At 47.8% G+C, this 13,506-nt stretch overlaps 1 protein-coding gene across 1 annotated transcript in view; it reads right to left on the bottom strand.

Annotated features, from left to right (window-relative positions):
• Nucleotides 1-13,506, bottom strand: part of LOC110522651 (sorting nexin-17) — a 62,310-nt gene that overhangs the window by 27,232 nt on the left and 21,572 nt on the right. Inside the window, exons 4-6 of the mRNA XM_036976382.1 lie at nucleotides 8,509-8,573; nucleotides 4,199-4,309; nucleotides 3,574-3,664 (exon numbers count right to left, since the gene is read on the bottom strand). Of these exons, the coding sequence (XP_036832277.1) occupies nucleotides 3,574-3,664; nucleotides 4,199-4,309; nucleotides 8,509-8,573 (267 nt within the window). The remainder of the gene's footprint in view (nucleotides 1-3,573; nucleotides 3,665-4,198; nucleotides 4,310-8,508; nucleotides 8,574-13,506) is intronic.

Raw genomic sequence — 13,506 nt, 5'->3', positions numbered from 1 at the left:
ACACTAGAGAGACCGCCGACAACAACAGGAGACACTAGAGAGACCGCCCGTCAACAACAGGAGACACTAGAGCAAGAGCCCGTCAACAACAGGAGACACTAGAGAGACCGTCAACAACAGGAGACACTAGAGAGCGAGAGACCGTCAACAACAGGAGACACTAGAGAGACCGCCCGTCAACAACAGGAGACACTAGAGAGACCGCCCGTCAACAACAGGAGACACCAGAGCAAGAGCCCGTCAACAACAGGAGACACTAGAGAGACCGCCATCAACAACAGGAGACACTAGAGAGACCGTCAACAACAGGAGACACTAGAAAGCGAGAGACCGTCAACAACAGGAGACACTAGAGAGACCGCCCGTCAACAACAGGAGACACCAGAGCAAGAGCCCGTCAACAACAGGAGACACTAGAGAGACCGCCGTCAACAACAGGAGACACCAGAGCAAGAGCCCGTCAACAACAGGAGACACTAGAGAAAGAGCCCGTCAACAACAGGAGACACTAGAGAAAGAGCCCGTCAACAACAGGAGACACTAGAGAGCAAGAGCCCGTCAACAACAGGAGACACTAGAGAGCAAGAGCCCGTCAACAACAGGAGACACTAGAGAGCAAGAGCCCGTCAACAACAGGAGACACTAGAGAGACCGCCGTCAACAACAGGAGACACTAGAGAGACCGCCGTCAACAACAGGAGACACTAGAGAGACCGCCGTCAACAACAGGAGACACTAGAGAGACCGCCGTCAACAACAGGAGACACTAGAGAGACCGCCGTCAACAACAGGAGACACTAGAGAGACCGTCAACAACAGGAGACACTAGAGAGCGAGAGACCGTCAACAACAGGAGACACTAGAGAGACCGCCCGTCAACAACAGGAGACACTAGAGAGACCGCCGTCAACAACAGGAGACACTAGAAAGCGAGAGCCCGTCAACAACAGGAGACACCAGAGCAAGAGCCCGTCAACAACAGGAGACACTAGAGAGACCGCCGTCAACAACAGGAGACACTAGAAAGCGAGAGCCCGTCAACAACAGGAGACACTAGAGAGACCACCGTCAACAACAGGAGACACTAGAGAGACCGTCAACAACAGGAGACACTAGAGAGCGAGAGACTGTCAACAACAGGAGACACTAGAGACCGCCCGTCAACAACAGGAGACACTAGAGAGACCGCCGTCAACAACAGGAGACACTAGAGAGACCGCCGTCAACAACAGGAGACACTAGAGAGACCGTCAACAACAGGAGACACTAGAGAGCGAGAGACCGTCAACAACAGGAGACACTAGAGCAAGAGCCCGTCAACAACAGGAGACACTAGAGCAAGAGCCCGTCAACAACAGGAGACACTAGAGCAAGAGCCCGTCAACAACAGGAGACACTAGAGAGCGAGAGATCGTCAACAACAGGAGACACCAGAGCGAGAGCCCGTCAACAACAGGAGACACTAGAGAGACCGCCGTCAACAACAGGAGACACTAGAGAGCGAGAGCCCGTCAACAACAGGAGACACTAGAGAGACCGCCGTCAACAACAGGAGACACTAGAGAGACTGTCAACAACAGGAGACACTAGAGAGCGAGAGACCGTCAACAACAGGAGACACTAGAGAGACCGCCCGTCAACAACAGGAGACACTAGAGCAAGAGCCCGTCAACAACAGGAGACACTAGAGAGACCGCCGTCAACAACAGGAGACACTAGAAAGCGAGAGCCCGTCAACAACAGGAGACACCAGAGCAAGAGCCCGTCAACAACAGGAGACACTAGAGAGACCGCCGTCAACAACAGGAGACACTAGAGAGACCGTCAACAACAGGAGACACTAGAGAGCGAGAGACTGTCAACAACAGGAGACACTAGAGAGACCGCCCGTCAACAACAGGAGACACTAGAGAGACCGCCGTCAACAACAGGAGACACTAGAGAGACCGCCGTCAACAACAGGAGACACTAGAGAGACCGCCGTCAACAACAGGAGACACTAGAGAGCGAGAGACCGTCAACAACAGGAGACACTAGAGCAAGAGCCCGTCAACAACAGGAGACACTAGAGAGACCGCCGTCAACAACAGGAGACACTAGAGAGACCGCCGTCAACAACAGGAGACACTAGAGAGCGAGAGACCGTCAACAACAGGAGACACTAGAGAGATCGTCAACAACAGGAGACACCAGAGCGAGAGCCCGTCAACAACAGGAGACACTAGAGAGACCGCCGTCAACAACAGGAGACACTAGAGAGCCCGTCAACAACAGGAGACACTAGAGAGACCGCCGTCAACAACAGGAGACACTAGAGAGACCGTCAACAACAGGAGACACTAGAGAGCGAGAGACCGTCAACAACAGGAGACACTAGAGAGACCGCGAGACCGTCAACAACAGGAGACACCAGAGCAAGAGCCCGTCAACAACAGGAGACACTAGAGCAAGAGCCCGTCAACAACAGGAGACACCAGAGCAAGTGCCCGTCAACAACAGGAGACACCAGAGCAAGAGCCCGTCAACAACAGGAGACACCAGAGCAAGAGCCCGTCAACAACAGGAGACACTAGAGCAAGAGCCCGTCAACAACAGGAGACACTAGAGCAAGAGCCCGTCAACAACAGGAGACACTAGAGAGCCCGTCAACAACAGGAGACACTAGAGAGCCCGTCAACAACAGGAGACACTAGAGAGACCGTCAACAACAGGAGACACTAGAGAGACCGTCAACAACAGGAGACACTAGAGAGACCGTCATCAACAGGAGACACTAGAGAGACACTACACACACCGTGTACAACTACAGGAAATGAACTGTAAAACTGCAAACATTTCTCTCCTATAGGAAACCGTGTATAACTACAGGAAATGAACTGTAAAACTGCAAGACAACATGAGTAGAATTGCATGAAATTTGTTATTAAAAAAAATTATAAAAAATAAAAATCTATGTCTTTATAACATTTTGTTTTTACGTTTCTATCACATCGTCGTGGCGCAAAATAGTAGACAGCGTCATCTTGATATGTCTGTTAACAGTTCAACATTCACCTTCTGCTACCATTTCTGTCAAGCCGTCCACACATACAGTTTGACACATATGTTTGATAAATCCTAAATGTACGCACCGCCCACACAGAACGCACTGCGGCTGCATGTACGCACCGCCCACACAGAACGCACTGCGGCTGCATGTACGCACCGCCCACACAGAACGCACCGCGGCTGCATGTACGCACCGCCCACACAGAACGCACTGCGGCTGCCTCCGCAACGCAATGCTGCAAGGCAAACGCAGTGTTTTCCATTGGAAATGAATGTAATTCTGGTGTGATCGAAGCGTTGGGGTCCCCAAAAAGGCCACGGCCGGGGCTCTGACTGCATGTGTGGGTACGAAGACCCACAAGCCACTGCAGCCCCTCATTATGAATTCAGAATGTTGTTGTGGCCCCCACTCCATCCCTGGTATAGGAGATAGAGCCATTTGGCCTTTCAGATTGTATTTCATTCAGATACCACTGTATTCCAGTCCTCTGAACGGTTAGCGGAGGGTTAAAGTTGAATGCTTACACGTTAATCCCCCGTCCACTCCTTCTCGAACCAGGAAGAGACTGAAATAACCAACCAGCTCATCAGGAAGGTCCAGTTTTGACGCAACAGCCTGCGAATCAGAAAACAGACAGGAACATCATCTCTGGTTCATCTCTTTTTTTGTGTGTTAGATATGAAACCACAACTCGTACAAAAGATACTGTAGCTTTTAAAAAGCATTTTATCCACTGACTGACAGCTATACAGTCTCCGGTCAAGTCCTTCTCGTATATAACATCATTTTATGGAGAACACAGTTATAGTAACAGCTGTCTGTTCAACATAACGGTTCTGAATCTATCTGGTGAGAGAATGCTGCCTTTACAGCTATATGTTATAGTAACAGCTGTCTGTTCAACTTAACGGTTCTGAATCTATCTGGGAGAGAATGCTGCCTTCACCTATGGCTATCCAGAGTGAATTATCTCTCCCTAAGCTTCCATAGGCTTCCTGGTAGTGTTGGCAAGGCTATTCATTGTATAAAAAAACATTCAGTATATTGTGTTCACTCTATGAACTCTTCAACACCACCGATTACTAACATCCAGTAGAAGTCTGAATCTGGATTATGAATCTGTGTCTTTTGAAACCCCAGACGGTTTACCTCCAGGACGTCCTCTGTTTGGTCGGAGGTCAGGATGTTGACCTCGACCTTCTGGCCGTTAGACAGGTAGATCTCCAGAGGAACCTCTTCGGTTGGGATCTGCTGGGTCTCCTATACGGTATTGACAGGTTATATACAGGTTACAGAAGACAGAATGTGTTCCATTTTTTTTTTTTTTTACCTTTATTTAACCAGGCAAGTCAGTTAAGAACAAATTCTTATTTTCAATGACGGCCTGGGAACAGTGGGTTAACTGCCTGTTCAGGGGCAGAACGACAGATTTGTACCTTGTCAGCTCGGGGGTTTGAACTCACAACCTTCCGGTTACTAGTCCAACGCTCTAACCACTAGGCTACCCTGCCGCCCCGTCTGTCCATGACAGACAGTGTAGTCAGTACAGACCAGAGAGTTAGTTCTCTCCAGTCAGGGAAGTAGGTTTTTATCCCCACTCTCCCTGTAAGAGACAGTATCTGGATTTTATGCTTCTATGACACCATATAGTTACATAATGTCTTATTACAGATGTCCTCAAAAAGCATGACAATCCTACATTGACAGGAGGAAGACGACAATAAATTTAAAAAGCAGAGAAGCTCGCACAATTGGCCCAGCGTCGTCCGAGTTAGGGGAGGGTTTGGCCGGGGGGGGGGGCTTTACTTGGCTCATTGAGCTCTAGCGACTACTTGTGGCGGGTCGGGCGCCCGCAGGCTGACTTCGGTCGGCAGTTGAATGGCGTTTCCTCTGACACGTTGGTGCAGCTGGCTTCCGGGTTAAGCAGGCGGGAGTTAAGAAGCGCGGTTTGGCGGGTCATGTTTCGTAGGACTCGTGACTCGACCGTCGCCTCTCCTGAACCCGTAGTCACGAAATTGGGAGAAAAAGGGGATCAAATATAATTTTTTTATTGTAATAAATGAATAAATGAATAAGAAAAAAAAATACTTTAATGATTTATCTAAGCAGCTAACCTTCTGCCTGCTTCCTCCTCCTCCTCCTCTCAGCTTTCGTGCCCATGCTGGGTAAATTAATGTTTAATCTTTCCCTGTCCCCCACTGCTAGACAGGAGGTGTCAGAGTGTATCTGGATTGCTGGGGAAGTGTGTGTGTGTGTGTGTGTGTGGCTCCCATAAAGTGCCAAGGCCAGGCTGGCTGGCTGCTGGCTGAGAACTAATTTTCTATTCTGCTGTTGTCCTTTCAGCATGAGGTAGTGGAGAGGAGGGAGGGGGGAGAGGAGGGAGGGGGAGAGATGAGGGATGATGAAGGGATGCAGAGGAGTGAGAGAGGGGGGGAGGATGATAAAATAGAGCGATCTAGAGAGACGCATGGTGTACACCACCTTGAATGACATATCTGATGAAAGTAGCCTAGCAGCACAGTCAGGTCACCTCCTGGGGTGAGTGATGACTCTCACTTCCATGCTCACACTATCAACCAATAGGAAAACTAGCCTTCACTGAGCAGCAATAGCATCCCGCTATGAGCCAATGGGAACACTAGCATTGATTTACTGTGAACATATCATGAATATTCATTCCAATCAATCATTTCAATGTTCCATCTATATGCTAACAAGCAACTGAGGAAACAGTTTTCTAGGAAAGGAACGCAGTTAACAAAAAGCTCTGGGTATACCAACACACACACTCACACTCCCTGGATCAATTCTCTCTGTAACATCTTCTGTGTTTTAGAGAAAAAAATCTAAAATACCATTCAACATAAGTATGTTTATACATCATGATTTGGCATACTGTATGACAGTAATGTACACACAATGACTCATAACTCATAACTCTCACATTTAAAACATCTGTTCTTCATTCGTTAATGGCAGATTACACAGTAAACACGGTAGAGAGGATTCAACTCCTACACTGGCTGCGTGTCACTGGGTGGCTCAAACTGACCAATGGTGGTGAGGTTGTGTCACCGTAGTGATGTGTCTGAAAGAATCGTTTAACATATACACTAGAGTTCACACACACACACATACACGCAGGAGAATAGAACGGTATGAGCAGCCTTCCCCAAAAAACACTGCCTACAATGACCACCATGCTGTTTTCTATCCCCTTCCACCCACCCACCCACACGTACCCCCCCCCACACACACACACACACACACACACACACACACACACACACACACACACACACACACACACATCCACGTGAACTATGACGAACATTGTGAATGTCAAACTGTGGCTGATAACTATTACCAAGACTGAAGCAATTACTGAGTCAGCAGTGTGTGTGTGTGTGTGTGTCTGTGGGTATTTGTGCCACATGGCTAACAGAGCATCAAACAGCTAACAGCCTGCTGAGGAGTCTGTTTTACGCAGAACAGAACTGACACACTGCTGAACACTTCAACTGGCCTGTACCTTAGCACGCACAATGACTGATGCTCCTAGACTTATTTATTATCGCTAAATACTGCACAATGTAAAACACTTGCTCTCCAATCCCCCCTTTCCCAAAACATAAATATTGGTGAGTGCCTTCCTGTATTTATGAAATAATAAATATATATATAAATTCAGCAAAAAAAGAAACGTCCCTTTTTCAGGACCCTGTCTTGAGATAATTCTGAAAAAAATCTAAATAACTTCACAGCTCTTCATTGTAAAGCGTTTTAACACAGTTTCCCATGCTTGTTCAATGAACCATAAACAATTAATGAACATGCACCTGTGGAACGGTCGTTAAGACACTAACAGCTTACAGACCGTAGGCAATTAAGGTCACAGTTCAGAAAACTTAGGACACTAAAGAGGCCTTCCTACTGACTGAAAAACACCAACAGAAAGGTTCCCAGGGTCCCTGCTCATCTGGGTAAACGTGCCTTAGGCATGCTGCAAGGAGGCATGAGGACTGCAGATGTGGCCAGGGCAATAAATTGCAATGTCCGTACCGTGAGGCGCCTAAGACAGCGCTACAGGGAGACAGGACGGACAGCTGATCGTCCTCGCAGTGGCAGGCCACGTGTAACAACACTTGCACAGGATTGGTACATCCGAACATCACACCTGCGGGACAGGTACAGGATGGTAACAACACCTGCCTGAGTTACACCAGGAACGCACAATCCCTCCATCAGTGCTCAGACTGTCCGCAAAAAGCTGAGAGGCTGGACTGAGGGCCTGTTGAAAGGCAGGTCCTCACCAGACATCACCGGCAACAACATCGCCTATGGGCACAAACCCACTGTCGCTGGACCAGACAGGACTGGCAAAAAGTGCTCTTCACTGACAAGTCGCGGTTTTGTCTCACCAGGGGTGATGGTCGGATTCGCGTTTATCGTAGAAGGAATGAGCGTTACACCGAGGCCTGTACTCTGGAGCGGGATCGATTTGGAGGTGGAGGGTCTGTCATGATCTGGGGCGGTGTGTCACAGCATCATCGGACTGAGCTTGTTGCGATCTCAACGCTGTGCGTTACAGGGAAGACATCCTCCTCCCTCATGTCGTTCCCTTCCTGCAGGCTCATCCTGACATGACCTTCCAGCATGACAATGCCACCAGTCATACTGCTGGTTCTGTGTGTGATTTCCTGCAAGACAGGTTCTGCCATGGTCAGCGAAGAGCCTGGATCTCAATCCCATTGAGCACGCCTGGGACCTGTTGGATCGGAGGGTGAGGGCTAGGGCCAGAAATGTCCGGGAACTTGCAGGTGCCATGGTGGAAGAGTTGGGTAACATCTCACAGAAAGAACTGGCAAATCTGCTGCAGTCCATGAGAAGGAGATGCACTACAGTAGCTAATGCAGCTGGTGGCCACACCAGATACTGACTGTTACTTTTGATTTTGACCCCCCCTTTGTTCAGGGACACATTATTCCATTTCTGTCAGTCACGTGTCTGTGGAACTTGTTCAGTTTATGTCTCAGTTGTTGAATCTTGTTGTGTTCATACAAATATTTACACATGTTAAGTTTGCTGCAGTTGACAGTGAGAGGACGTTTCATTTTTTTGCCGAGTTTATATATTCTATTCTACCGAGCCATTTACTTTTTATTCATATCTTATCTGTTATGGTTGTTGTATTATCGAGAGGGAACCTGCAAGGAAGCATTTCATTGGACGGTGTACTCCATGGGCATCAGGTACATACGACTTAAAAACACCCACAGCTTCCTGATGAACTGACACACACGCCCCCAGACGAGACGTCCTACGTAGAACAGAACTGCTCTGAACATAGATCAGCTACGTTGAACAGAACAAATACACAGCCGGGAGTAAAGGACAGCTAGCTACAGACAGAACAGTAAGAAAGCCAGGGGGTAATAACAACTAGCTACAGTACCAACCTGCTGGGCTTTCCTTAGAAAGCTGTTGAACATCTCGGAGGCGCCGAGCATGGGGTCCTGACGCACTGTTGGAAGAGAGAGAGAGAAGATTATAAAAGAGAAATTGGAGATTCTCTTTTTCCCCCTCTCTCACCTGTCCATCTCCTCATTTAAAACTCCATGCCGTCACTATTCAAACTTAAAAGAAAATTCCACCCCAAAACTGTGTTGGTATTTGGTTTCATTAGTCCATTGTTGACATAAATAAAACATTTTGGGACCGTCAGCAAATCAGGGTTTCAAGATACGTAACTTTCAAAATACAGAAATCATCCCTGTATGAAATCAAATGATACATTTTGCATCATCATACGAGGATGCACCACTAGGTGTTCTTGGTAAGTTCCTCAATGACACCTTGATAAGATGACAATATCTCACCACTCATCGTACTGGGTGACTTCAACTTCCATACTTCGACTCATTTCTTTCCACCTCTTTCTTTCCCCGGCTTGCCTCTTTTGACCTCACCCTTTTCCCAGTCCCCCTCCCACTCACAAGGCAGGCAATATGCTTGACCTCATCTTTAGGTCAAGCATATTTGCCTACTGAACTCACTGCAACCCCCCCCCCCCCCCCTCCAGGTCTCTGATCACTACTTTATTTTTCTCGCTCTTCCAACATTACCCACTCAGCCCCTACCCAGATGGTCATGCAACGTCGTAATCGTCGCTCGCTTTCCCCAACTGCTCTCCTCTTCTATTCCGTCATCACATCCTTCCCCTAAATCCTTCTAACTCCTGCCTGCCTCGTCAACCCTACCCTCCTCCCTCCCTCCCCTCCTGCTCTTCGGCTGAGTGACTCACTGAGTGATCACAGAACAGAGGTTCTATCATCCTTCCACTCTCTCCTTGCTACATTTTCTTATTCTGTATCTGCTGCTGAAACCCCTTCCCATCACTCTAAATTCCAAGCCTCTGCCTCCAACCCTGGGAAACTTGTTCACCTTCTCCCGTCCTTAATCCTCCACCCCCTCCCTCCCTTTCCGCAGATGACTTTGTCAACCACTTTGAAAAAAAGGTTAACGAAATCATTCACTCAGCCAACTGTGTCCAGGGAACTTTCCTTGGTCTCTTTTTACCCTCGCTCTCCAGATGAAATCCTGCGACTAATGATGTCCAGCCACCGGACAATCTGCCCACTCGACCCCATCCCTTCTTCCCTTCTCTAGACTTTCTCTGGAGACCTACTCCCATTCCTCATCAACTCTACCCTGACCACTTGCTGCGTCCCCTCTCATGTTCAAGGTGGCCGGAGTCGCTCCCCTCCTCAAGAAACCAAGACTCGACCCCTCTGACGTCAAAAACTCGACCCCTCTGACGTTCTAAAACACTTGAGCGTGCTCCCTCTTACCAAATCTCTCGTTATTTCTCTCCGAATTATCTCTTTGACCCTAACCAGTCAGGCTTCAAGACGGGGTCACTCAGAGACTGGTCTTCACTACGCCACGGAGGCTCTCCGCACTGCCAAAGCTGGCTGACTCCTCATCCTTCTAGATCGCTCCGCTGCCTTCAACACCGTGATCCATCAGATCCTCCTTTCCGCCCTCTCAGGTCTGGGCGCCTCAGGCAATTGCACACTCCCAGAATGCATCCAACCTGGCAGGTCACTCCTACCAGGTGGCGTGGAGAGGATCTGTGTCTACACAATGTGCTCTCACTACTGGTGTCCACCCGGGGTCGGTTCTAGGCCCTCCTCTCTTTACACAAAGTCACTCGGCTATACTATATCCTCACATGGTCTCTGCTACCATTGCTATGTGGATGACAACTACTTTTCACATTCCCCGCTTCTGATAACCAGGTGGCGACACGCATATCTGCATACTTGACAGATATCTCAGCTTGGATGTTGGCCCACCACCTCAAGCTCAACCTCAACAAGATAAAGCTGCCAGGAAGACCTGTCCGCTCGACCTCTCCATCAGAGTTCGGTGTCCCCCTCCCAGGGTGCAAAGAACCTTAGCGTGACCCTGGACCACCCTGTCGTTCTCTGCAAACATCATAGTAGGGAATCACTCCTGGGGTTTCATGCTCTACGACATCTGTAGAGTACGACCTTACCTCACACAGGAAGCGGTGCAGGTCCTAATCCGGGTACTCGTCATATCCCATCTGGACTACTGCAACTTATCCAGAAGGCTGCAGCCCGTCAGGTGTTCAACTTTCTCAAGTTCTCCCATGTCACCCTGCTCCTCCGTACACTCCACTGGCTTCAGTCAAAGGAGCTCGCATCCTCTCAAAGACCATGGAATAGCAAGAGGAACCGCCCATCCCTACCTTCAGGCTATGCTCAAACCCAACATCCCAACCCACCTCTGGTCTCTTGGCCATTCCACCCCTACAGGAGGTCAGCTTCTGCTCAGCCCAGTCAAAGCGCTTCCCTATCCAGTCACCCCAATGGAGGAAACAGCTGCCCCCTGATGCTAAGAGTCCCTGCCCATCTTCCGAAAACGTCTGCAACCCAACCTCAAAGATAATCTTAAAGATATGTCTTACGACTGTGCTGTGGTCGTCTCACCTAGCTACTTACTATGACTGTGCTGTGGTCGTTTCTCTTAGCTACTTACGACTGTGCTGTGGTCGTTTCTCTTAGCTACTTACGACTGTGCTGTGGTCGTTTCTCTTAGCTACTTACGACTGTGATGTGTGTTGTCTCACCTAGCTATCGTAAAATGTTGCGCAACATATATTCCACAAATCTAACAAAGATTTATTTTATTCCATCTAATTGTACGTACACTTTCTTCGCAAATTGAATTATATTCATCAAAAAAACTCCTATATCAACAAAACGTTGTGGCTTTGACGTCGAGAAAGTGATATGTCGTATTGGGACTTTTAGTTGGAAGGATGAACCCAATCAGAATGTTTAGCAGAAACCTAAACCTGCAGTATTCCCTTTAAGATGAAAGCACTAACTAAGTTCCTTTTGATAAGAGAGACTACTAAATTACTAAAATGTAAAAGGCAAGATCACTTTTTAGATCTGGACCTCATCAATCTGTAGTAGTAGTAGTAGTAGTAGTAGTAGTGGTAGTAGTAGTAGTAGTAGTAGTAGTAGTGTATATCTACGTGGACCTCATCAGTAGTAGGGTATATCTACGTGGACCTCATCAGTAGTAGGGTATATCTACGTGGACCTCATCAGTAGTAGGGTATATCTACGTGGACCTCATCAGTAGTAGGGTATATCTACGTGGACCTCATCAGTAGTAGGGTATATCTACGTGGACCTCAATCTGTAGTAGTAGTAGTAGTAGTAATAGGGTATATCTACGTGGACCTCAATCTGTAGTAGTAGCAGTTCTACATGGACCTCATCAATCTGTAGTAGTAGAAGTAGTGGTAGTTCTAAGTGGACCTCATCTGTAGTAGTAGTTCTACGTGGCCCTCATCTGTAGTAGTAGTTCTACGTGGCCCTCATCAATCTGTAGTTGTAGAAGTAGTAGTAGTTCTATGTGGCCCTCATCTGTAGTAGCAGTAGGATATATCTACGTGGACCTCAATCTGTAGTAGTAGTTCTACATGGACCTCATCAATCTGTAGTTGTAGAAGTAGTAGTAGTTCTATGTGGCCCTCATCTGTAGTAGTAGTAGGCTATATCGGCGTGGACCTCACTCTGTAGCAACCTGCCTGTAGTGTGTTTGAACGGGGCCATCAGAGCCGGCCGACACCACAGATGCGTCACGCATACTCTCTTAGTATACTTGAGGACTTTTTTGGGGACCAACATTCAAAATCCTACTTTCCATAACCCTTATCCCCACCCAGGAAGTAGTTGGTGAGCCAGGAAGTGTGTGTGTGTGTGTGTGTGTGTGTGTGTGTGTGTGTGTGTGTGTGTGTGTGTGTGTGTGTGTGTGTGTGTGTGTGTGTGTGCTCCCAGACTATGAGAAAATATGCCCCAACAAGGCTTAGGTTTGTTCTGAGGTAACGGCCAGTACTCGAAGAGGGATACTAGGCACTGTTGCTGCCAGTTCAGTTCCACGCATCTCTTATCTCTCTGTGTGTGTGTGTGTGTGTGTGTTCGGCCACAGTTCACCCTTGACCTGCTTGGGGAAGCGTTAGGTCAAAGCGGAGGTTGAGGTCAGGTTGGACGGGGCAACATAACCTAACCCTTGGACCTTTAACTGAGGAGGAACGAGCAGAAAAATAAAATAACATTTTACATTTACTTCCTGACAAGGACCCACACTGAGGGGTGAAACTGACAATTAGTTGTAACTGTCCACTCAACCCTGGCCAGTTTCTTTTGGGTACATATTGCACCTAACATAATACAACTTTCCCATTGGTTCTGAGGATCTATCTGGGATAGGAATCTATTGGAACAGTGAGTTGGTCTGATTTTTTAGGTCTGTCGGGGGGGGGAAGAGGACAGCCAAGAGGCATTGGCCCCAAGTAAGTGCTTATTAGGGTCTGCTCAGAAAAGTACAACACTAGTTCAGACACCTAGAGCTATAGTGTGGCCAACAGATAGACCAGTTTCAGCCTGTACTTACGGTGTTCTCAGATCAGTATTACCTTGAGTCAAAAGCCTGTAAAGTAAGCTGCTGACCACACTAAAACCACACCAGGCTAAAAGCAGACAGTCAGCGACTAACTAGGTATTCTGATACATGGATGGGTCATTCTGGTTGCTATGAGGAAATGTTCCAACAGGAGATCATGAGTCAGCTACTGTCTATTCTACTATACTGCCCTTTAATTGAGTCAGCTACTGTCTATTCTACTATACTGCCCTTTAATTGAGTCAGCTACTGTCTATTCTACTATACTGCCCTTTAATTGAGTCAGCTACTGTCTATTCTACTATACTGCCCTTTAATTGAGTCAGCTACTGTCTATTCTACTATACTGCCCTTTAATTGAGTCAGCTACTGTCTATTCTACTATACTGCCCTTTAATTGAGTCAGCTACTGTCTATTCTACTATACTGCCCTTTAATTGAGTCAGCTA

This window comes from Oncorhynchus mykiss, chromosome 4 (assembly GCF_013265735.2).
Source record: "Oncorhynchus mykiss isolate Arlee chromosome 4, USDA_OmykA_1.1, whole genome shotgun sequence".
In the NCBI taxonomy this organism is placed as follows: Eukaryota; Metazoa; Chordata; class Actinopteri; order Salmoniformes; family Salmonidae; genus Oncorhynchus; species Oncorhynchus mykiss.
Note: the sequence above shows the minus strand (reverse complement) of the source record. Positions and strands in the feature narration are given on the sequence as shown.